At 40.4% G+C, this 27,082-nt stretch overlaps 1 protein-coding gene across 1 annotated transcript in view; it reads right to left on the bottom strand.

The window, feature by feature from the left end:
- Window positions 1-27,082, bottom strand: part of adgrb2 (adhesion G protein-coupled receptor B2) — a 257,215-nt gene that overhangs the window by 136,312 nt on the left and 93,821 nt on the right. The window contains exons 3-4 of the mRNA XM_085395366.1: window positions 2,804-2,884; window positions 774-962 (exon numbers count right to left, since the gene is read on the bottom strand). Coding sequence (XP_085251492.1) covers window positions 774-962; window positions 2,804-2,884 — 270 coding nt within the window. The remainder of the gene's footprint in view (window positions 1-773; window positions 963-2,803; window positions 2,885-27,082) is intronic.

The raw sequence follows: 27,082 nt of genomic DNA, 5'->3' as shown, positions 1-27,082 counted from the left end.
AAAGGAAAGAAATGAAGAGTGGAAGAGCAGAGGAGAGCTAAAGATAGAGAGCCCAGGAAGTATTAACTTCAGTGATGTGGCAGGTCTAATAGATTGGGTGACATCAAACTCAAGGCTGTCAGTCTGTCTCGCTTTCTCAAACACACACACACACACACACACACACACACACACACACACACACACACACACACACACACACACACACACACACACACACACACACACACAGAAACTCCTTTTCTCTTTCTCCCTCTTCCAGCTTTGCCTGCATTGTGAACTGAAATGACACAGTGGCGTTCTCCTTCTGTTCAGCTAAACCGCGGTTACATGTGTTTTGGCCTTGTGTGTGTCCGTGTTGTGAGTATACTGCCTACCTTCCTCACACTGTCATTATTTTCTTCTGTTTTCTTAACACTTTTGTGAAAGGAAAAGAAGGAAGAAAAATAGAAACAAACCGCTACATGGTTGAGTGAGGTTGGGTTAAAGCTACATTTTTTGCTGTACCAAACAAAGGCGGTGGGTGTATGCGGCACTGAAGAGACAGGACACCAACCAGTTTTTTTTACTAGCATTTGTACAAAAAAAAGACTCAAAATAGATAAAAAGTCATAGTGTGAAGTCCATGTCGTGTTTATCTACTGTGTAAAGCTGAGCATCAGACAAATGGCACTCAGAGAAAGAATTAACCCACCGCATTCTCGCTGTGAGCAAAAATAAAACAGTCAGGAGAAGTGAATGAGGCGCTGGTCAAAGGCAGCCGGTTAACGCACCTGAGCCTGTGATTCCGGGTTCACCTGGGCAAGAGGCCGTGTTGTTGCACATGCGTGTTTCCCGCAGGGCACCGCTGCACAGTGTCCCATAGGGAGAAGAAACACACGATCGGGTCCTCACTTGCCAGCCCTGCCCACATGTCAGAGAACACACACTCCACTGCGACCATTCCTCCGCTGCTGGGTCACCTAAGGAGCAAGATGGACATGAACATGGAGAGGATAGTTATATACGCACAGTGTTTTTAATGATCATTTGTAACAAGACTGCACTTTATTATCTCACAGCTTAATTTGGTGCCTTCACACGGATGTACTGCTGAAGTCTCCAAATGCATTTTTATAGAGGCAGTATGAAATTTTCAGCCAATTTCCAAGTGGTCTTGGTAACCCCACGCCACCCCACTTTCTACAAAAAAACCCCTGCCTGCTCTGTAGGAGTGTCATGATTCTGGTGTCTCCTCAGGTTAAACAGAAAAGAGACGAGGAAGAGGTAGAAGATGATCTCAGCTCTGCAGCTCAAAGTTTATACTGCTATGTAAAAGTGGCTCATAATGCAAAAAGCCAACAAAAAAAGGAAAAGAAAAATGATTTCCATAAAGGGTAATTACAATAAATTCCTCGCTTTATAACGGAGTCCTAAAATGTCCCAACAAATGGAGCAGACAGAAACTATTACTGGAGATGTGTGACAATTTTCAAGTATATTTTCGCTTCCAGTTTTCACAGAAGCACCGCCAGCATTAAAAGATGTTTGCTTTATTGATTGCTGTTTAGCGGCTCTCGGATTCCTCTGCTCTTCTGTTTACCATAAAAAAATGAAAAAAACAAACAAAAAAAACCCCATCAAAATCTGCTTTTGGAAAGCAGTGACACTGGTGCAACATCACAACAAAAAAAGACAAACAAAATTGTAACCTATGCAATTAACAAGGAGTAAAAAAAGAAACTTTTGGGAATGTGTGACAGGTGATGAAAGTGACACGATGTAGCTTTTTTTCTTTACTTATTCACACTAAGAGTGTTATTGTAAATAAATCTTGACGGGATATTAATGAAGATGATGATCATGCTCCAGGAAAGTTTTTTTTAAAGGTGATTCAATTAATTAATGGAATTATGATAACACGTATGATCTCACCGCTAAAGGCCTTTAAGTCTCAAAGCAATTCTGTGTGTGTGTGTTTGTGTGTGTACATATTCGACTCTGTGTTGTAAGCACCCATATGAGATTAGGTGTTTAGACTTGATGGAGTCTAATTTGGAGTTCTCCAGGCAGCTGTGGAGAGGGTCCCATTGTTCCACTGAGCTACGCCCTTGAAAGCGAAAACGAGGAGCCAAGTCCCTCCACTTCTCTCTTTGTAAATTGTTTATGAGCGCCGTGTCCTTTGATGGAGGCGTCATCACATGGCAAAGAAGGAAATCAAATTAATTGCATGTCCGTTAATCGCATTACATCTTCATTAACATGCTGTGAGTCAGGGCTTAAGCTCATCACAGATGCCTAGAGGACTAGAAGAATGGGGGAAGAAGCAAGGAAGGGGAGGGGTAGACAGGGTAGGATGAGGACAAGATAGACCCAGGGGTTTCCCTCCTATTAAGGGACTTCCTCCTCTACGCCATATATATGAATATGGAAATGCATGTGCATGCAACATGGAATATCTTGTATGTTTAAGGCCGATTCGTATTATATTATATATACATACATGCATGTGACATTCTCATGGTTAATAGATCAGTCTTTGAATAATTTACTCTTTTTTTTTCCCAGTCCTTTCCATTTTTTCCAAGTTTCACACGCCGACTCAAAAATTTCACACTTTCACAAACTCACACAAGTGAATGATTAAAGGTGGCAGCTGCCCTAGGTTTGCTCACCGAAAAGGAAAAGGTACACCTTACATAATTATTCATAAAACTGTTTTATAGAAAACTGAGGATTTTCAGTGGGACGTAGAGCCTGTAAAGGTCAGGTTGTCTTCTTTCGTTCCAGGCTCTGGGCACCATTGCACACTCATGATACTCACCTGTTTGTGCCTGAAACACACCTGGCTGGTCAGCTGATCGTGGTCTTTGGGTCTTCACCTTCAGGTCGTCATCATACGGGTCTGAAAAAAATAACAGACATTTTTTTTTTTCATTTTAATCTTAACTTCCTTTTGATTACATGGTACCGCTCAAAATATATGAGGGCTCCATGGGTTGCATGGGCAAATCAAACCTGAATTTAAAAGCTGTCGTAAATAAGCGCTCATCACCATCCACATTTCACTTTTATGTTCAGGAAAAGTAAAAAAAAAAATACAGGAAAGCTCAAGTACATCCAAAACACGACTCTGGCAAAATAAAAGTACAAACGCCTACATTTCCTTGGCTTAGTCCTTGTAGCAGGAAATTTAAAGAACATGACGAGACGTTTTAGCACACGCAGCGCGGTAACAGATAACAGACTGTCAAATCTAGTGTATAATCTCAGAAAATCAGGAGGAAGCAAATTTGAACTGGCTCATTAGAGGGGAACATTAGGAGGGGAAAACATGAAAAAAAAGAAGAAGTATATCTTCTTTTGAACGCATGCTGATGGTTCAGCGCAGCAAACCAAGTAAATAAAAGTTCTGGCTTGGAGATGAGACTCCACACACACATATAAAATGCACCAGCGGGACTTGATCTATCAAATATGTGAACATCTCACATAAGCGGTGAGCATTTCTGGAAATGGCATTAAGTCGGTCTCTGAGAGTTAGTGAAATCACACAACATATCTAAGTCAGTTTCATCTCAGCTGGTAGAAACGTGGAGGCATGTGTACAGGCCGTTCTGTCTGGTTCAAATGGATTTGTAGGCTTAGTTTCACCAATGCAAGTCTTAATCAACTCCCTCGGCGGGGGGAAACAATCTTTTCTTTCACAGATCTTTTTTTTTCTCCATCTGGATTCTTCTTACCCAATGGGATCTTTTTTGCAGCAGCTGCATTTATGGAAAAGGAGCTGACACACGTGGCGTATCTAAGGTACATTATCTGCACGGAATGTGATTGTGTGTCTGCGTATTCGATTACAGAGAGCAAAAGTGAAATTTCCTCGCGTTAGCCTCCATCAAGCAGTTGACCCAAGGAAAAACAGAGACGTTGCATATCCTCCCTATCCGGCACACACGCACACACTCACACACTCACACATGCAAGTGTGAATGCCTGGGAAGTGTGTTGAGGCTCTGCCATGATTGCACAAACGCCCATTGCTACCAGCCCTTTAATTTGGCCTTTTAGAGAATCAACTCTTTGGTGGGGGGGAAAAACTCTTTACCCGTTTGCTCGTTTTCTGCATTGTTCTCAACGTGATCATTTAACAAAAGACCTTTTTTTTTAAATCAATGGAAAAAAAGTAATAATCCTGTTTACGTGCTGTCTGCGCTGTTGCAGGTTACAGCCGTGGGTAAAATAAATAACTGTTGTGCACATGTGTGGTCTGTTTGTTTACTTTTAAAAGAAACTAAAATGAGCAAATGGTGCACCGGGAAAGTATTTAATAAGACAATTAACAGATTTCATTTTCATCTAATTGAATCATTTCTTTAAAAACAAATCACATGTCAGCATTGCATCAGATTAGACAATCAAGCACAGAACGGAGATGCACATGCCAGCATGCCCAGGGATTTGAAGGAGTTTTCATTACGCAATCTTTCTCGGGTCAGCTCGTGGTACGGACGCCCACTTACTTAGCTGCAGGTTTTACAGTCATATTTTACACGGAAAATGTGAGACCTTGAGCGAGCGTATCGTGCTCCCAGAAATTTATGGCTTGCTTTGCCACAGTCCTGGGCTTTATTGACTGTACTCATCATTGACGCTACACTAAGATTAGTCATCCTCCTAAACAAGCAGCATTCATTAGCTGAAATATGGCGTCAAAAAGTAGCTTTTTCACTGCTCTTTTAGTTTTACTCTCAAGCTCAAGCTTGACTCATTGTTAGATTCCTTGAAACTGCAGCCTGGGAGACAAAAGATTCAGCAAGGGTTGAAGAAAATGTCTACACTACCTGACACCGTTGTTGGTAAGAAAGCACCCGTGGTTTCCGTATTATTTGCATCCAATTCAATTCAGTTTTGTTTACATAGTGACAAATGACAAAAACAGTCACCTCGTGGTGCTTTATATTGTAAGGTAAAGACTCTACAACATTAATTGGCCAAGTTAAACAAAGTGTGTTAAGAAGGTGTGTTTGTTAAGGCCACCCATCCCTATATGTTCTCATCCCACATTCATCAGTGACTTTAGGGTAGAAAATCTGAGTGAAGCTGAATGATCTATGATATTCTATAACAGGAAACAATCAAGTCATCTGCCTCGATGCATACCACTTTAACTGGACAGTCTAGATTTTTTTTAATTGAACTTTAAGTATTTCAGAAAGTATGTAGAGTTAGTTTGAGCCCAATCCTGGTCCAGAGCAAATTAAGCCCAGTAAGTGCTCGAGGTCAGTGAAGCAGGACAGAAGAGTAAGGTCTCAAAATCTTTATCACCTTACTTGAGTGTATAGTTCTTTACAGAGACTGTACACTCAAGTTTGCTTCCCTCAATGCACAGATTTGTCTTCCTTTAGTTTGTCCACTTGTCTCTTTGGACATAGGTAGGGAAGTAAAATTTATTTATAGCACTTTTTATAGATAAAAATCACAAAGTGCTTGACAATGAAAAAAAATTATGTGACAGTTGGTTCATTCATGTAAGACACTGTTATGAAGATGTTGCAAGATGAGCATGTGGGAAAAAAAGGTGTGTAGACAGTGTTGGGGAGTAGCAGAATATATGTACCGGTGTTACGTATTTAAAATAGAAAATATGAGTAACTTTATTCCGTTACAGTTAACGCTGGAATAGGTGATAATTAGAATACAGTTAATTTATTGAAATAAATGGATTACACTGCGGTCTTTTCCTTTTTCATATGTTAGGCTATCCCCTTTCAGATTTTGGTAATTCCACACATTGCCGGAAACCCAAGGAAACACACAATAAGAGGCTCTAACGTAAGCGTCCTGTTAATGTTGGTGGCATCAGTTACACAATGGACACGGAGCCAGCACAACAGAACCATCAGTCCACGGGCAGGAATGCATTTCTTACTTGGAAATTTCGACACCACTTCACATTTAAAGAAGAAAGGGATAGGTGAAATCTGACCGTGCAACGCAAACTCTGTTTGCCAGCAAACAAGCTGCTCTCAGCGTCAAAAGACTCCACCTTCAACCTAAAGAAACATCTGGAAGTAAGTTCTTTTTTAAAAACTAATGTTAGCCTACTGCAACTCCCTTGTTTCAGTTGTGGTAGCTACCTGGGTTATGTGCCACCTCAATATCTTTGATGTACTATTGTTGTGTGATTTATTACTATTACTGCATTACAACCTGCTGGCTGCAAATAATCATGTGCAGTTCTGAAAGCAGACAAAAAGAAACGTATAACTGAACTGAAAATAAATATGGCAACAACGAACTATGGAATTTTAATGAGACATGGCAAAGTTCAAGGAGTCACCGAGTTTGTGAACCAGTGAGTGAACAAGACAGTCATGGTGCGCTTCCACTGGGGTGCTGAAGTGTTGCTGTGCTTCCTAGCACTGGACACATGATGGACAAGCCATTAGAAAGTGATGATAGATGGTTGACAGTTGCTGTCCCTCTCCTTCTTCTTATGATTGGTGCATGCCGCTTGCGGGCTGTCTTCTCCCAGACTTCAAAACTAAATGAATATAGCGACTCGCTTACAAACTTTCTTCATCCATCTTCTTCTGCTTATCCAATTCTTATCCGGAGGTGGGTGGCTGTCCCAGCTGTCATGGGCCAAGAGGCAGAGTACACCCTGAAGAAATCACCAATCTGTTGTAGGGCTAACACATCAAGACAAACAACCATTCACGCTCACTTAGACTCACCAATTAATGAACCCCATGCATCTCTTTGGACTGTGGGAGGAAGCCTGAGAGCCCCTCATGCAAACTCCACATAGAAAGGCCCCCAGGCTGGAATTGATGCCAGGACCTTCTTGCTTTAAGGCAACATTGATAACCACCACACCAATGTGCTGCTCCAACCTTCCTTCATTATGAGAACTCTTAACACATGTGATGCAAGAAATAAGTTATGATTTTGCTGTACCTGTCTTTTGCATTGACAACAGATAGTTTTAGAGTTTTTCACAAGTTAACGGAGGTGTAGCGTAGTAGACCCAACACCCCTAGTTCCCTTGAAGCAGCCTACACTTCAGCTTCATGTAAATGAAGAACTGGCAAAATGTAACGTCGTGCAACCAGAATGCATTAGCATGTGCTACGTCCCTGGTCAAGAGGTAACCTACACACAAAATTACTTGGGACTTCCCACTCTTCACCACACCAAAGGAAGAGTCAACCAGGTCCAAGATACTGAACAGCAGTTTATCTGCACATAAACTCACACACACACAAATCAACACGAGGCCCGATTTGCGCCCAAACTGGCAAACTGGCGTTGTTTCATTGCACATACATTTCAAATGATCATGTTTTTTTTTCATCCTCCATGTTCTTCTCTAATTTTCAAATCTTCCAACTCCCACACCAGAGGTTCACAGTCTGTCTTTTTGCCTTACAGCCCCTCTCCCTCTGTCTGTGGCCTTTTTCTCTCTCGGTTCTATAACAAGATGAGAATTTAGAAGCATGTTAGAAGGATCGATGTGAGATGAGCTTTGGCCCCCCGCGAGATGAGCGGTGATCAAAACAATAAACAAAAACTTCCAAAGACCCTCCTACTCTTCCGTAACCAAAGTGAAAAGGCAAGCAAACGAGTCCTCTAACCTGAGCACCTAAGCACAAAAACATGAAAAATAATTCTCAATAAAAAGGGTTTTTACCGGTTACAAAGACTATTTTTTGCCAGCAGCTCACAGCTAACAGCACAAATATCGGATTTCACTCTCTCAACTCTCGGATTGAAGTTTGAATTCCCAATTATGCTACCTAAACAAAACTCCCCGTTCAAATACCAAACTATCTGCTGGCTCACTGATAGATAGGGAAGAGGGGAGGAGAGAAGGGTGAAGTGGAGTTCAAGAGGGTGTAAACAAATATTACACATGATCATGGATCATGACACATGGATGCCTACACATACGACAAACGAGAAGCGTGGAATTGACAGATCCGATGGGGTTGACCATTAAGCGGGGGCATCTCTCGCTCGTGACCACTGAGCCATTAGCGCTATATCGTTCTCATGACTGATTGGTGATATTGAACTTACTGCTTAGCACTGTATAAGCAGAAAAGGAGGGAATGAGCGGGTGAAGGACTCAGAAAGATTATAAACAGAATCAGGTGAACTGTGTCCAAAAAAAGACTTTTTTCCCCAACTGCTGAAGACCAGGGAGGACTATTTTTCTCTTTCTTGTTATTGCACTCTCTCTTGCTCTCTCTATCTCGCTTCCTCTTCTCTCTCTCTCTCTCTCTCTCTCTACGTCAGGTCTGCAGCACACAAGAGGATTTAGATGGACACCAGTGCGGAGTCCACTGCAATAGAAAGGAGAAATCAATATAGATAAACCCCTGAGTACTGACCTTTACAAACCACACAATATTGTTTAATGTTCTGAACTGCACTTTAATGGACACGTCATTGCACACTTCATGAAATAGTCTTATTGCCTTTTATCCTTACATTTCCCCTAAACAATTTTAGCTGTCTCTTCATCGTCAGGGGAACCTGTTTCCCACGTATAGCCGGCAGTATCACTTGTAGTCATTAGTAGGGTCGATAATCCTCTGATTGGTTAGGAGCACAGGTTAAGACCTGATATTTTATTTGTAGCGTAGCTGTGCATTAATGTTGTCTGTGGAGCAAAAACACGGCAATGAACAAATCGCTAGTCGTATAGTTAAAATTTGTAAACAAATAGATAGATCAAATAATCACAGGTCATTAGCTCCTGCAGTTCCGGCCTGCTTTTAAAGCAAGCTGTTAGTCATTTCAGATTTTTTTCACATTTGGATGAGCTTTCTGATTTCTGTTGGGAGCAGGGATTATATATGCATTTATGTGTGGTAAAACTAAGCATGATACATGCTTAGTAGAGCTAACAGCACAGCTAGCACTGAAGCTTTTTTAGCATTGGCTTTGGACTGTGCGCTAACAAAGTGCTAATAAATTAATACAATTTCAATAAATTTCAATAAACATCTGTTATCATGTTTCTTTTTGCCAAACTTATGTCAATCAAACGTAAAATGCAGTTATGTATTTTTGGATGTGCAGAAGCAGAAAAGTTTCCCAGAAGTCTATGGTTTGCTGGTCATTTGTGGATAACCACTTTACTTGCTTGCCTAGTTGGAACCCAACTGCTAAGAAGAAGAGAAAACAAGTGGCTCTTGACCATTCTCATCTGCCTCTTTGCCCACGGCTGCTATCTCATCTCAGCCTCAAAGTGCTAATAAAGTAGCATGTAGAACTTGAAATCCCATTCACATCCCTTGGTGGGCACCCATCAGCATAGAGACATTCTGGCTGCATCTGAAGGGAGACACGAGCGATATGACAGCAAAGACCATGCAGGCCAGGATGTGGCACGTACACACCCGGAGACACACGCGCACACACATCAGCACAACAGAAGTAAATATAGCTGATAAATAAGCGTCATGCAGTAAAGCAGTTTTGAGCCATACAAAGCAGCAGGCAGTGGTAGGGGATTGGGCCAGAGTCAGTTAGAGCCACAGGCTCCTTTGTCAGACTGAGCCGGGATTTAAGCCTGCTGGGAGGGCTGTGTGCATGTTCATGTTTGTGTGTGTGTGTGTGTGTGTGTGTGGCTGGGAGACTTATTGTAATATGGTAAAACAGCTGTGTTAACTAAGTGAAATGCACAAATAGTAGTGGCACAGAAATGTTTGCTGGTCGCTATCGTTGGCTCTTTTGTTGGGCCGTCTGACCAAACACACTCTCCTGCACACGTACAATCAAACAATCACAAAATCGCACACACACGCACACACACACACGCGCGCACACACAGAACTATTTCTCAGCCGTACATCAAATCTGAGCTTATAGCTCTCTGGTGCTGTCCATTTACTCCAGGGTCCATCTGGGAGAGCCCAAACTGATAGAAGCGCACCATAATGGACTTTTTATAAGCTACTGGACAGACAGACCCACTCCATCTCTCACTCTGTTACTTCTCCTCTCTCACCTCTTACTCTCTCAGCTAGCAGATATGAAGAGGGAAGCTGAATCTGGTTGGTGCAGGACACTGGCTGGCTGACTACGGGGGCACTCAAGGTCATTTCAAAATGGATTCAGCCCCACAGGCTGACTGTTTTTTTGGTTTCACACCTCCAAATGTATACCCACGTACACAAAAATCAACACGAGCCCCTGTGTAAGTCCAAACTGCCAAATTGGCGGTTTCACTGCACTTACATTCTCAATCTCAAATTGCCCTTTTTGTTTTTCTTTCTCCATATCGTTCTCTTATTAGATAATTTTCAAATCTTCCAACTCCCACACCAGAGTGGCTTGGTCTGTCTTTTTGCCCTCCACCCCCTCTCCCTCTGTCTTCTACCATGGCCTTTTTCTCTCTCGGTTCCATAACAAGATGAGAATTTAGATGGATTTATAGTTGAGTAGACTCTGAGCGAAGCTGCAGAGCTGCAATCACACCGCAATCGATGAAGGGATGTCTCACACTGGACTGATGAATTACAGATAGTGGTTTAGCATGTTTAAGCAGCTGCATCCGTACAGTGCATTTACAATAAGCCAGTGTAGCTGTGTTTGCCATCATGGCTGGAAGCATGTTAACAGGATCAATGTGCGATAAGCTTCAGCCCCTTGTGAGTTTGTTGCAAAGCCAGTGTTTCTGGACTTTGTCCTCTGCCTCTGCCTGACACATGATATGTAAAGTTACCATAGCCGCAAGGTGAAAACCTTGGGTCCACATTTAAACACATAGTGTCTGCTATCCCAGCAGTAAGAGGCACGCATGAAGGTTATATTTTACTTACTTAGATACAAGTGACATTGTTGTTGTCAAATTTGGTGCACTTTTTTTTGACTGTAGCTGTAGAGGACAGAATCACTCAGTTTTATCAGAAAATACACTTCCGTGAATTACTTAGCTTAGTTATTTAATCCCCCTCTTTTCTCAGGAAGCAGAAGGATCCTCTGGAGACAAAACAAACTTCGGACTTGCAAAAATTTAATTAAATTTAAACATCTAGATTAAACAGAAATGTTGCAAATACATATAAATTATCCATTGTTATGTTTTTCTGCTTAAGAATTGAAAGCCTGCTGCAATAAAACCCATCCAAGTTTAACCCACCAGCCATTTTGCTACTGATGACTTTTATGGCTGAACAGAATGGACATTTACTTTGGTGGAAATGGATAAGCACATCACAGAATGCAGTTACTAAAGCTAAATGCAAACAGAAAGAAAAATCAAAAATCCACAAAATGATTCCATCCAGAGATGGAGTTGACCACTGATGCGTACGCTGACAAACGTCCCACCATGTTCCTGCCAGCTTCCTCAGACTTCTGTGCTTCTGGGATCACAGACTATGCATCTCTCCCAAGTCGATGCAGCTGAAAGAAGGTGTGTACACGACTTCTGCCAGTCCACTTTTGACTGGATCACTGCACGCATGAAAAGAATAAAGCAAAATAAAATTTGGCCAGCATGCGTGACGGGCTGCCAAGCTTATTCCACACTTCAGCATCAACACTGGTCCATAAAAACTGACAAATGCAAAGCACAGCTCTCATGCTTGATTTGCAGAGACTCACTTGTTAATGGAGCCTAACACTGGGGAATTAACTAGGGTTTATGTTGCATATATGGTTCCCACACCTAATGTACTGCATATTTACAAAAGAAATTGGGGTAATATCAAAATGTAATTATATCATAATTTGAATAAGTTTAATTCTAGTGGAATTATGCCCTTTGTTTGTTCCAGCTGTTTAAGTCAATAAATAACTGCAGGTTTATAGGATCGACAGGTGAACTGCCACACAAAGAGCTACAGTTTATATTTGTATTTATTTGTTACACAGATGCTATCCTCAGGCTGAATAGTCCTGAATTCCCTACAGCTGTCCAAGCCTTGCATGTTACTGTTAGCCCTGTATGGTATGAATTTGAATGTTTTTTGAGGAAAAAAATATAATCCACCAAACTTATTGAGAGCTTGGGGGGGCTTGTTGATATATTAATCAAAAATATATCATTTGGTTTGTTGCCTGAGGGAAACACCATGCACGAGAGGGATAGTAGAAGCCAGATTCAGCCACTGAAATCAAATATAGTTTTGCTGTCCACTTTTTTTTCTCCCTGTTCTTTCATCTTAACTTCAAAGTCATCATTTGAAGTGGTGGTTACTGCATCAGCATTGTGTGCATGGGTGTGACATCTCTCGTTAATATTTAAATTCAATGGTCCTTTATGGCAGTAAGGTTTAAATAAGAAATAATTATTGATACCAGTTGTTTCATATTAATCATAAAGTGCATTTTCAGAATTTTATGTGTGTTTAGGAAATTATTTATAAAAATAAGATTATAAATCTTATAAATAAGATTTGTGAGCAATAAGAACAGTAGATTTGGGCTGATAATTATAAATGAAATATGATTATGTTGTGGTAGTTTAGATTTAAATGCACAGCAGAACCTCTGGACAATTTAAAGTTTCAGATTATCCAAATAACACATACTGACAAGTTGGTGGCCTCTAAATGATTAAACTACAGTAAAGAAAGTGGCACTTGTAACAAATACCACAGAACATGTCCACATCCATGCTAGAAGCTTTGTGAGGCTGAATTTGGGCAAATCATTGCCTAGAGCTAAAGTAACATGGTAACAGTGACGATGCTTACAATCCTGTGACATATTAAACATTTTTACCTGGTTTAATATCAGTGTTTGCTGTTTGATGAAGTTTCAACAAATGAAAGTTTAAAATAGTATGCTGAATGGTTCCAATGGTCAAAAAGGTTGGAGTGGTTTTTATCGCTACTGTGTCCCCCCAAAAAAAGCTTTTAAACACATAAATCCAGGGGGGTAGTGAATAGTTGATAAAGTCTTCTGTCTCTCCAGCCTCATCTTCGTTTATTTGCATGTTATGCAATATATTAGATGACATAGGACTCAATCAACACTCCTTAGTATTTAAGGTCTTTTTACATGTAAGTTTGTTTTACTCTTGCATGACATATACATGATACATTTGATAACCACTCTCTCTGCCTTCATCGTCTTTATTCCCTCTCTTTCGCTACAGTTGCCACGTATAGAATATCACCCTCAACACGCCCCCAAACCAAACTTGGCTTTTCACCGTGACGCGTTTCACAACAGCGTTATGTATGTACATGATGCAGCCACACGAAAAGATCGATTACTGCTCACATTTGCCTCTGCAGTGGGATGCTGTTACCATAGCAACCTCGTCATGCTGATGCTGTAAAAGAGGGGGGCCGTGCAGAACGGTGGAGGGAAGGAGGGAGGGGACGGAGGTGGATTATGAATTGGTGTCCACACTCTGTCGCCGGTCCTGTCTGAGAGGGAGAGAGAGCGAGCGGAGCCGGCGGACCGCTGTTCTCGGCTGCCGTGAAGGACAGCTGCTGTGCTCTTTGTGCTAGAACCTTTGTGTTTCTTTCATTTTGATTCTTCTTTGCTGTTTCCTTCTGCTTTCTTGGTTTGTTTTTATGTCTTCTTCTTCTACATTTACTTTTATTTATGTATTCATTTATTTTTAGCTTTGTATTCAACTTTTCCCCACTACAGCATGTAAAGGTTTCACACATGAATGTTTACAGATTAAACTGCAATATATAGACACAACAACCAAATTCATAGCAGCTCTTTTGCCATGTGTTAACTAATCACAACTGCTGATGTTGGTCATACACACCTACACCTGTTCAACTGCTAATTAGCACAAATATCTAATCAACGAATGATATGGCAGCAAATCAGTGCATTTAGACATGGTCATGATGACCTGTTGACGTTTTAACTGACCATCAGAACGGGAGAGAAACGTGAAATAAGTCACTCTGAATGTGGCTGTTCTGAGTCTTTCAGAAACTGCTGATCTGCTGAGATTTCTTGCAGAACCATGTGTAAGATTTAAAGAGAAGGGTCTGAAAAAGAGAAAATATCCAGTGAGCAGCAGTTCTCTGAGTGAAGATGTCTTCTTAATGCCAGAGATCAGAGGAGAATGGCCAGATTAATTGGAACAGATAGAAAGACAACAGTAACTCACACAAACACTCTTTTCAAACAAGGTATGTAAAGAGCATCTTAAAACACATACCATATACAGTAGCACACCGGGGTGTCACTCTTGTCAGCTAAAAACAAGAAACTAAAGCTGCAATCCATATGGGCTTAACAAAATTGGATGACAGAAGATTGGACAAATGTTGCCTGGTCTAATGAGTTTCAATTTCTACTGCCACATTTGGAGAGTAGGGTCAGAACTTGGTGTAAACAACATTAAAGCATGAAAAGTCCTTATCTGCGGAGCTTAAATGGATCACATTATATCCCTTTAAAATTTAGTTGTGATTTGCATTGTGATTGCATGTGCATTTCAGTGGGATTAAATCTGCTTTGTGACCATGCTTGTTAAATCTAGGCTTAAAGATTGATTTATAGTCAAGAATTGAAAGCCTGTTGTTTGATTTATACTGGTGCCCTGATGTGTCTCAATCTCTTTGTTACCACAAGTCAAACTGAACAGATCATGCTGGACTTTGAGCTAAAAAGGACTGACTTACTACAGTACTGTGCAAAAATCTTGAACCAACCAGCATGTAATAATAATAAATAATAATACAATTTATTTGTAAGCACCTTTCAGAACACTCAAGGACACTGTACACAGTAGAATAATAAAAGCAACATAAAAGCAAGCAGTTTACACAATCATAAAAGCATAGACATAAAACAAAGTTAAAATAGCAGAGTGGAGAGGTTATGTGGGATAAGCTATTTTGAACAAGTGAGTTTTGAGTTGGGACTTAAAGAGAGAGAATATTTCTTAAATCAGGAGGTAGGAGGAATGTAATTGTATTTTGCTAGGAAAGTATTAAATAGGTTCAGCTATTTATTTAAACATGTACAAACATACATGGAAATATAGAATATATCAGCCGAAAGTAGAGTTTTTATAATTTAATAATTAAAAAGAGCCTGAAGTCTCTAAGGGAAGATTTCTTATAAGTTTTCTTTCTTGTAAGCCTAGATTTCACAGTTTCTTTAAGTAGTCTTCAGGAATAGTTATCCAGGGTTCCTGAAGGACATTCAAAGCTTTTCATTGGATGTTGGCTGCCTTTTGTTCTTCTTTCTGTTAAGATGATCCCACACTGCTTCAGTAATGTTGAGGTTCGGGCTCTGGGGAGGCCATTCCATGACCGATAGTGCTCCGTTGTCTGTTTTACTGCACTAGCAGTGTGTTTTTGGTCTCTGTTATGCTTAAAATGAACCCATGACAATCAAACACTTTCCAGATCATATTGCATGGTGAATCAACGTCTGATGGTAGCACATGTGTTGAGATTTCCATCACTTTTGAAAGGACACTAATGTCTGAAATGCAGTCCCAAACCATGAAAGAGCCTCCATCGTTTTTTATAGATGATTATAGACGCTCACTGCGTCTTTGTACACATGATAAATATTAGAACCAAATATTTTAAGACTGGATTCATATCTCGATAACACCACTCTAACTCTTCTTGACAGCCACCCTTCCACTTGAGATTGAAAAGCAACATGCGTGTTGGGGTCTACATGACCCTAGTACATACTTACCGTCCTTACAGGGTATGCGTTAGACTATTGCATAGATTATACATTTCTACAAGACAAGCTTATTAAAACTATCTAAGACTTCACTTTGCTGTAATTCCATTCTCTGAAAGACATTTTTCTTACTTACTGTGCACTTTGGTCTACTTTGCATTATCAAATATCTGGCGGGTAAGGTCGAAGATGTACAGTAATGTGAAACATAAATCACAGAGGTCCTCATTCACAATTATTCTTATTTCTTTGGCAGAGGGTATTATTATCTTGCATTAACATATTTGACTCCGACTCTGTTGACTGCCAACTTTTCCCCGCGGTGTAGTACTTTGAATAATCCCTGTAACTGCAGAGGATAGCGTTCTAAAAACGCAATTGTAACTTTGAACCGGTAGAAACATTATAGATGGAAAAAGAAAAGAAAGGTTTGCGATGGCAGATAACCCTGACACAAACAAGAAGGAGAAATACAGGTGATAGGCAAGAAGAGCTACAGTAGCTACAATATACTACCTGAAAACCTGGTGGTATGAATTTACTTCCTTTATTTGCTTGCTTCCATCTTTTGTTATCTTATGATCTCCTTAGAGTAAAGCACAAAAATTCCTGCCACAACTGAAAAGCCATACTACTTCCATCATCCCCATAATCCCTCTTTCCACCTTTCTGTGTCCTGTACTGCTATTATCAGCCTCTCTCTCACTCCCCCTTCTGGAATGTGACTCTTGGGAAAGGAAAAAAAAAAGGAAAGACTAGTCAACGGCCTTGACCTAAAGCAAAATGGTTCTTCATATCCTTTGTGTGCAGTAGTCCACATGCAGCATACACATACACACACACATAAACAGACATATATGTCCTGCACTGAGAACAATGTTCCTCTTAACAGGGCTCAAGGACGGCCAAGGCCTCATAAGATCACGAGATGAGGTGTCTCGGCCCATTCTTTCCTTCTCTCGCTGCGCAACAAAGTGTTCCAGGCAATTTATTCCAAGGAGAGAAAAAGGTGTTGTGCAGAATGAGCGCCCGGATAAATAGCTGAGAGCACTCAGGTCACAAGGCTAATCGAGAGAGCGGAGCAGTCACGCAGCATGAAGGGGCCCTGTGCTAAAGAGTTAATCTCAGCTGTGGAAATCGACAGGGCTAATCTGAGTTGTGTGTTGTTGTTTTTTTGTCCCAAGTAGAAATGCTGCATAATGCATACTAGACACTGGGTTGGAATTATAACTCAGTGCTAAGCTAAACGAATATGCCATGAATCATCAAAATAAGGCTCTGTCCTAGATTCCTTCATGAGCATGTGTGGGTGTGCGTGTCTCAAGTGGCGTGAAGCATTTATTCTTTGCAAAACAATTATTAGATTTTAATTTTTCTTTCATTTTCTTTCATTTCATTTTCACGTTTAATGGAGGTTTTTTTGGTCGTAAAGTCTTTTTTTTTTATTACAATGTATCCCCCTCAAAAAAATAAAAATGTGTGTGTGAGAAAGTAGCTGCACTCTAAATCCCACAGAGAATCAAGGATCTAGTGTGGGGAAGTGGTTGGCTCTTCTGCCATTTTGAACCTATTATTTAGGTTAACTGGTTTATATAGGGTCAAGCTCCTTCTAATAAAGGTGCAGTAAACTGGTTAGAATGTGAAATAACACAGAGCATCTTCTAAGACTTAGATGTGGTGGATCAAAAGCTGCTGAAGTGAAGATTGAGCTACAAAGACACCCTGGAGTTTGGAGAACAAGGGTAAGGCAAGAAAATAAAATCAAACTTGACTTCTTCTTACCAGTGCAGTCTCCTAGTAGATACACCTGTAGTATAAATCTGAAAAGTTGAGGTAGAGGTCACTGAGACCTGTGAGATGCACCTGTGATATCAATTAAAACATCCTAGGCAGAGATGGGCAGTAACGCGTTACTGTAATCTGATTACTTTTTTCAAGTAACGAGTAAAGTAAGGGATTACTATTGCAAAAACGGTAATTAGATTACAGTTACTTTCCCGTAGGAACGCTGCGTTACTGCGTTACTAAAACCATGATTTTTTGCGAGAATGTCTCATGACAGTGACGTAAGCGAGTGCAACGTTCATGACAGCAGCTGTGTGCAGATCAACAATGGATCACATATCGATTGTGGGAGAGAGTATGAGCGTGCAGCGTTTAAAGCGTGGAAGTACTGACCTTACTTTGAGTTTGATTCCATAAAAAGTGACAAAAACATTAGCGTCCATCGTGCGTGGGAAGAAAACTTCTTTTTACAGCGAAAAAAAAACGCTAAACTTCCGAGCAAGCACCGGGAGTGCGCTACGACTTAATGGGAAATTCACAGAGAAACTCGCGGATTCTTCAACTGACCGCGGCACACCTGCACCAGGGTAAACCTCCGCCTACCCCAGTCCTGCTTTACAGGTGAAAATAGAGCAACAGGACCGCTGAGTCTTTGACTTTATTTATTTCCTGCTGTGTTTTAATTGCATTTATTTGAAAGAGTGAGTGTAAACACAAAAAATATTTGGAATGTGTAGAAAATAGGTTTAAATGTTAAACTAATTTATTCAAGTCAGAGAATGTTGCATATAATTAAATTTTTGCTTGATGCATAAAGTTAAAAGATTAAAACTAATAAAACAAGTTAAAAAAAAAAGAGACTTTTCCATTTGATTACATTTTGTATGATGGATTATGTAGAAAAAGTAGAATTGGGCTGAAAGATCTATCGCTTTATCACCTCTTCAGGTTGTAAATCGTGTTTTTTAAAAGTAACTAAGTAACTAAGTAATTAATTACTTTTGAAAATAAGTAATCAGTAAAGTAACGGGATTACTTTTTTGTGGAAGTAATCAGTAATTAGTTACTGATTACTTTTTTCAAGTAACTTGACCAACACTGATCCTAGGTGAAATTTTTTATTATGTTTGCCATTTTTTTGGGGTTTTTTTTCTTTATAAAACTTGACTTCTGAGCTTGACCTTGAGTTCCAGGTCACTGGTATTCTAACTCACGCAATATTTTAGTAGATGCACCTATGTTATGAATTTCAAAATCCTAGGCGACCTCCTTGAGTTATCCCAAAGTTACAATTCTTGATCCACTTGTTCAAACAAGTGGATGGTCTCAGACACACTGAAAGGACACAAGTACTGGGTCACCTGTATGTCATACCTACAGGTGCCGGCAGTGGAAACCTGTGCTGTGAAGCCCTGGGCGCATAGTTTTTGAGCTGATGCTGATGCCAGAGGAGGTTTGAAACAGTTAATGAGTCTAAGGAGTATCGGTGACTTCAACACGACCTCACTCTGTAACTTCATGGTGTGGTTCTTAAATCGTTCCACTTTGCAATAACACCACTTAAAGCTGACTGGAGGGAAGGACTTTCACAAACTGACTTGATGCAATGGTGGCAGCAACTTCAAGAATTTGAGGTTAGTCCTGCTTCTTCATTATTCCATCCACTTTGTGCAATGTGCCAGCAAAACAGCCACATAGCATGATGCTACCACCACCATGCTTTAATTGATACAGTGTTCTTACATTTGAAAGCTTCTTTGTCTCATCATCATGTTCATGAATATAAAACTGTTCTCCAGAAGGCATTTGGCTTGTGCACATGGGCAGCAGCAAATTTCAGTTGAGTTTGAAGGTGTTGATTTTCGAGCTTCTTGGTGAGGACCCTCTCAATGTATCCAAATTGGGCAACGTACTAACCCCAAGTTACCCTCTGATGCATGTAGAAAAGGCATAGAAAAAAGTGCTTGTCTGAATGGATGTGAATGAGGCATGTTGTATAAAGCGCTTTGGGTGCTCGGGTAGAGTAGAAAAGAACTATATTATAATGAGTCAATTTACCATAAATGCAGGTACTGTCATACTTGTATATTTAATATTCATTATAACATTAAGGATATTTAAGACAATGAAAATACTTCATGTATTTTTAATGCTTTAGTAGGGGAAGACATTTGTAGCATATTGAGGCCCACAAGTTTAAATAGTTGGTGATCCTTTTATGGTAAGACCTCCTTATAGCCGCATCATTACATCGGAATAAATGGAATCCACTGCTGCCATTACAGAGGATCAACCTTTCCCCTTCTCTCATTTTTAAAATAGAAAAAAACTGTCAGCTGTCACTCCTGTCCCTTCAAGGCATAAATGTACCAGTGATTTTAGTCACTATCAGTCATTCTTGCACCTTCTTGCTATATACTGTACTCCTTCTTACCGTCATAGGTTTTTCACTTTCATGAGTCTTTGCCCCTGCCAGTTCCTCTGACCTACTCCTTGCCATCCATTCCCCATCACCTCTCAATTACACTCTTCTTCTCCTGCCACCCTTCCAGCAGAATGAAAGTGGAAATGTTAGGTGCAACTGAATAAAGTCATTACTTCCTCTTCTCAGTCCTTGTTTCATGCACCTATGCCCTCCCCTTGAAGAGAAGAGATTAGACTTTAAGTTTGGTGCGTGGCAAAATTAAAGGCTTGATTTCACTGGGCTACATCAAAGTGCAGAGTGCATCAAATAATATCACAGGGAATTGCAAAACTGTCCAATTTAGCAGGCGTTTTCAGACAAATCAAAGCATATGCATGAGGTCCGATGCTCTTTCAAGTCTAAACAAAAACACTTTCATAGAATCAGTGCAAGAAAGTCTTGAAACAAGAAATATAATCTTTGAAAAAATATTTAGCTGCAAAGTATTTCTACACATTTTACTTTGCTTTAAAAGCCACATATAGGCAAATCTTTAGTATAAATACAATGAGTAACAAAACAATGACCAACATTGTATCAGAAAAATGCTAAATGTTGTCCATTTTTAAGCCACAGTAGTACTCTGAGCTAATATCTAACATCTAATATCTGATATAATTTCAGTGTGTGTTTGTGGGTGCCATCTAATCCTAAGTGAACAACCTGTCAAATATATCTTTTAATGATGTTTGAAAGGTAGGTGGAAACTTCCTGAATTTGCCATCATCACATTGCATCATTTCATGCAAATTTACTCTGCCACCACAAGTAAATATTGCTCTGCCCACCTCATTACATCGCATCCTCCTACATTCTTTTTCTTTTAACTCACGATTGACATGTGCATGCATGTGTGGCTGTGTCTGTTTGTGCGTGTGTGTGTGTACTTCATGTGCTTGTTTCAATAGACTGGCAAAAGATGGATGAAGAATAAATGTAAAAGCAAAATGCATCAACTGCACAAAAAGACCTGCTTTGGTGTTTTAAAATGCTGACATTGATTAACTTTCAGGTATAGTTCTTCTTTGAAAGCTAACAAATCTCTCCCATTCACAATTATTACCTGTAATGTTTACAGCGTTTCTGATCTGGCTCTGTTACAGCGTTCCTCTCTATTAACTGTTGTTTGGTATCCATAAATCTTTCCCCAGAATTTCCTCTGTCAGCTAAATGCTGTGCTGATTAATCACTTGATTACTTCTAGCCAATATTCATTGGATTAACCTTGCCATTTGCCTCCGGCTTCCCAGAGAACAATAATCTTGGGGGAAGAGGGTCATGACCGAGAGACTGGTTCTGTGGGAGGCTCTGCCATGGAAGGTCAGGCATCTTTGCGTCATCTTGGAGAAATCACAGACACACACAGCTGAGGGACAAAGAACACTGAGCTCCTTCTTTCACAACAGAAAAAGACACAGCAGTACAATCCTTTGAGAGCATGTTGAAGTTGGGAAGAAAGCACACCTTAAAAACTGAAGAAAAAACAAAAAGAATCACGACACTGGCCAGGTTTTTTTTTCCTTTTTCTTTTTTAGTTTTATGACCCTCTTTAAACCTGAAGTGTTTCAGTAAAAAGAGAAAATGATGCAACAGATATATCAGCAAGCCTGTGTTTTGGTACATCAAGACACACTTTTCAGTCACTCGTTTCTTCTGAAGATCCACTTGGCCTGGTTGAGTGCCGGTACACCTAGAGACACTTGACGATGACTGCTGTCATACGTCTCACTGAACTGACCACCACAGCTTCACAAACAGTACTGGGGATCACAAACACACAATGAAAACCACACTCACACATGAGTAAAAGTATGTAATGAAAGTCTCAGCTCTATCTGTGACCCCTCAGGAGAAGAATGTCAAACATGAGGCTCGGGGGTGAGAATCGGCCTGTCAAAGATTCCCCACTGAACAATGTGAAGGAGGACATGAATTTGAGATGTATAACTGTATTTTCCTAAGTCTTATGACATTTCCTACTGATAAGAACCTCCCCCAAGATAATTCATACAAAACCAAAGTAAATCAGTAATACATAAAGAAAAAAATTACAGAAAAATCCTGTTTTATCTCTTTTTTCCACTGATTTTTACAGTTGGCTCACAGGCTCAAGAGACAAGCTTTTTTGGAATATTACACTTCTTTTTTTCAATTCAAGCCCAAAGCAGCATTTATTTTTATCATGTGGAAAAACTGAGATGTAATATTTAAATTGCACTTTTTTTTGCTGTTGAAGGTAACTAAACTTATAGCAAACTTGTGTGGCTATGTGTGCATAGATGACTTAAGTGAAAATGAGAGAAAATGAGATTCCACAAAGTACAAGATAGAAAACATGAAAAACAAAAAGGCAATTGAAGAACAGGTGGGGAAAAAAGAAATTGGGTGGATGGGAGTGTGTACTTAACTGATATTACGTAGTGATTAAACACTTTGGAGGTGGAGAATGTAGAGAGCTCAAATAGCTGCACTTAAGTACTTGAAATGGTGAATGTACTTAAATGACGCTTGAAAAGGCAAAATAAAAATGTGCAGCGAGGTGTAATTAACATAGTTGACTAAGTGCAACTGAGAGTTTTTTCTTTTAAAGTTTTAGCAATTGAAATGCAGTGTTGCAGGATCAACATCAACTTAAAAAAAAACAACCTTAGAGTTTTCATGTGTCAGCCCTTTAGTTCATTAGAACCGTCACTGCTGTAACAACCCTTTAAGCCACGAGGTTCAAAGGGATCAGGGCAGCTGTCCTAGCAAGCTATTACAAAGCAGCATCCACCTCCATTGCATCAAACCCAACAGCTGTCTGCGTGCAAGTGCCTCTTTCTTTTTTTTCTTCATCGGCACTTGCTGCTGTGCGCTCACGATTGTGTGAGCCTGCATCAGTGTGCGTGAATGTGCCCGGGGAGAGGGTAATGAGGACCACTGGGGCTAGTTTAAACAACCAGGGTTCACTAGCGGAGAAGTGAGCTGGAGCTCCAGTGCTCCCTGGAGCACAGAAAAAACCAGAGCAGCTTCCCATTCTTATAATCTCCAGCGCACGTTACATCAGGACTCAGCCAGATGGGTAAAACCGTTCACCCTCGACCCCGAACTCTTGCAGGACTGGCACTTCCAGAAATTCAAGGAAAGGAGTTTAGCCATGTGGTTTTGACTAGTGGAAGCTCCACTAACTTTCCAGTGCCACACTGTGTCCTGTGGAGCTACATAAGGCTTCTCTGCTTTAGCATGTTGCAGGGTACACAAGCCATTTGCAAAGAATAAAGTAAAAGCATGTTCAATCAGCACAAAAGTTTAAAATATACTTAAAAAAAAAAGATCTATTCTTTAATAACAGCTAATATTTTGGAATTTAATCAATTCATAACTGTCATGGCATTTTTCCTAGGTAAAAATGAATTATTTTTTATGTGGCAATGCTTTCCCAAGGGGATGTTTAGATATGTCCAGCATCCTAAAACCTCCCAGTGACACTTCAAATTGTCTCCATGCCACCTTTATGAAAATGAGAGGTGTATCTGTAAAACCATTATCGTGTTTACTGGTTGGTTGTTTGATCCCTGGACCCTCTGGTCTGTATGGCAAAGTATCCTAGGGCCAGGTACTGAACCCTAAGCTGTTCCTGATGCATTCATCTTAGTGTGAATGTGTGTGAGAGTTAGATAGACATAGAAAAACAGAGCTTGTGGCTCTGAATGGGTGATTGAGGCACGTTGTCTAAAGTGCTTTGAGTGCTCAACCAGAGTAGAAAAGATCTATGAACAAACCAATCTATTTACTGTGTGAGATGGTTTTACCAGCTGAGAGAGTTTTTTTATAGCAGCCCAGGATTATTATTTTTTGCATCCTGTCCAAACAGCATCCTCTCTGTGTGACGTGTTAGTCTCGCAAACGTAATCTGACATCTGAGCAAAGCCAAAACAATTTTAGATTCCAGCTGAGATCATGGCATTTTTTACCTCTGCAACTTTTCTTTGCAACAACAACATGGTTTTATGTAACGTGAACATTAAAAGTCTTTATTGAACATCTACCGCAACAGCTAGACTCACGTTAACTTTAAACCTTCAGTTTAGCTTATTTGGGTCCAAATTTAAGAGAAGTTCTGCATATGAGAGCCTCGTACTTTTTCTCAAAGTATTTCTGATTGGTCACTGTTTACAATCAATTTTTAACAGTTTTAGACCTGGCTACTTAAATGGAAGCAATGTAATTTATTGCAAGTGCAATTAATGAGCTAAATGACAGTGACATCATTAGTGAAATCATTACAACTGGAATTATTATAACCGTATAATACGCTAATCAGCATCAATATTGAGGAAAGATTAGATTTGCCTTCATTTGATAAGAGGAGTGAAGGACCTGGTTAATAATAGACATGTGTGTGTGTGCACGCTAAGGTTATATAACCTTAGTAGTTAACACCAGTAGTTTAACCTTCATTTAAACTACCGCTGCTGAAGGCTGTGCTCCAATATACACATGTGCACAGGTACACATAAAACACAGTGACAAACAGGCTTACACAACTAAACTCTCTCTCTCTCTCTCTCTCTCTCTCTCTCTCTCTCTCTCTCTCTCTCTCTCTCTCTCTCACACACACACACACACATACACACACACACACAGCAGCCTCATCACCTTACATTGATTTCCCGCTGGCCAACCAACTGCTTAGCCATCTTTGTGGTGACAGGTTGACCCATGAGGCCTGTTAGGTGCTTGCACGCACGCACACATGTGCACACACACGGACACACAGGGAGCTATCTTGCAGCCTTTAGGGAACTCCCCGAAGCATTTATTGACCAGAGAAAGTGGCTATTAATCTGACAGAGGCTTAAAAGCCTGCCACCGTCTGTTTGTTTGTGCATGCTTGTATGACATGTCGGTACATGCAAATGCGGGTGTTTGTGGCCTCCAATTTAATGCATTTAACAGATGCATGCTTTACACTGTGCGTATTTGTCTTTGTTTGCATTCCTAAAGGAGTGTAATGGTCCTATGTAAAGATCCACTTAACAGATAAATCCAGTTGGAATTCAACAAAAAAGAAGGGAAATTACTCGACATGTGTTACATAATTAGCTGTGGTGCCAAAGGTCTATAGTTTGGCCCCCATGACACCATTTAAAACACAAGGTGAGCTTTTCTAACCTCCATTCCAGCAAATTACCGTCATCCTGTTACTTCTGCCAGTTCAACACCCTAGAGGCAAACCTCCAAGTCTGACAGAGCAACAAGATAATGAGAGAACCGAGAGAGAAACAGGGAGGCGCAGGAAGAGCAAGAGAGAATGAAGGACACACAATATATTGAAAATGCCCGTCTCTGTGCGTGCATCTGTGCGTGCACTTGCGCCTTCATCCATCAATTAAAGTCTCAACTCTAAGATCCCTTGCTTTTCATCTTGGCAACAAAGAAAAGCAAAACTTATTTGTTGAGCATTAAAAATCCATGCCGCGGGAACACCGGTTGCCATGAGGTCAGAGATGGCGAGGGAGACAAAAGATCTGTCTTATGTTGTTGTGTTTCTCTGCCAAGAACATCAACTTAGAGGAATTTGTCTCCGGAGCCTTGTTATTGTCAACTCACTGTTCGGGGCCCACTGTGCTCTGAAGTGTCACAACAATACAAAAGCATACACAAGTGCACAAACATACGTAATTTTCTGTTGGCTCAAAAAACATCATCGCTGTCTTTTTTTGCTGTTGTTTTTTAGCTTCTTCTTTATTTCCATGGTAGCAAAAAAAGGTTTGACATGTTGTAAAACTGCTGTTCAAGTGCCAGAGTTATCGTACGCTCTTTGTGTCAGTGTGTGTGTGTGTGTGTGAGTGTGTGCGTGCGTGCCTTTGGCGTGTCCTTTGTGAATGATGGCTTTGCTAAAGTGCTGCGAAAAGAAACATTGGTTTTCTACGCCTTTGATTCATTGCTGGTGTGAGAGAAATTTGCATAGCAGGCAGACTCGGGGCAGATCTGGGCTCTCGTTAGCCGGGTGGCTGGATACTTCATCATTATCATCAGGCTTGTGCTTTGGTTCCAGCCACTCTGCCCTTGCTCATAATCTTCAAGAATGCATTGCAGAAGGCAAAACAAAAAAAACAATAAAGGTCTCGAACAAATTAGGCAATGCAGTGTGTGAAAGCCACTAACTTATTTGGTTGCTCAGTGGTAACTCGTGCGGAGTAGGTTTCACCTATCAGCTTTTTCTTTCTTTCTCTCTATCGTCTATAATTTTGGCAGTGGCATCATGGATACAACTTAATAATAATTATTCGTTTGCCAAAATGTCTTAGAAATGTACAGTGCTCCTGAGAGGTCAAAAACTGTCACACAAGCAAATAGAAAAGTGCTGTGAAAACTCACAACAGAAGTGTTTTTGGGGAGAGAATAACATGACGGTAAAGCTGCGTAAGTGACAAGCTAACAGCTAGTTAGCTAAAACATGCATCTACAGTATTATATGAGTCATGATATTAAAACACACATTACTTTGCATCTTTTTCTCCCTCACGACACAAATGAATCCTCCGCTTCTTTTAAGCATCTCGTGGTGCAGTCCTACACATCTTTCTCTTTCTGTCACTTCAGCTGCTGTTCCGTCATGTTATTGTCTCCACAAAAAAAGGCTTTTATTGACCTTCTCTTGTATTTTCTGTGCCTTTGCAGCTTATTTGGAGTGCATGTGACCTCTCGGGGCTGCCATAGCAACATGTAAAACAACTGAAGTTTGAAATGGAAGAAGCAAATTGGATGAACAGACAGGTATGCCCAGTGTTTTTTTTTCCTCCGGCTCTCCCTGACAGGTTTGCTGCAGTCCTTTTGGGGACAGGGCTTGTTATAGAGGACATGCTGACGAGTGTCGATCGATACTAACTCCCAAACCGCAGCATCAGTCTGTGAGCTGTGCTTGTGTGAGTGTGTGTGAGCGTGTGTATGTATGTGTGCGGCATCTACATGTCTGTTGTTGTATAAGAAAGGTATCTGGCTCTCAGGACAAACACAGGCAGGTGCTGCTGTCATTCATTTCATTTTGCCCTTGAGGGTGTCAGTTCTCCTTGCATTGGTGTCTGGGCACCTGTGTGTCTATGCGTGGTGGATTTACATATCACTTTATTGGAGATTATATGGACAGCTTCCATGGCTATTTTTCCTCTATGAATATTTTACCATCATATAAACAAAACACAATTTCAAGGCAGCTGT

This window comes from Rhamphochromis longiceps, linkage group LG22 (genome assembly GCF_057381845.1).
Source record: "Rhamphochromis longiceps isolate RC_006_pf linkage group LG22, R_longiceps_female_GT1.1, whole genome shotgun sequence".
Lineage (NCBI taxonomy): Eukaryota > Metazoa > Chordata > Actinopteri > Cichliformes > Cichlidae > Rhamphochromis > Rhamphochromis longiceps.
Note: the sequence above shows the minus strand (reverse complement) of the source record. Positions and strands in the feature narration are given on the sequence as shown.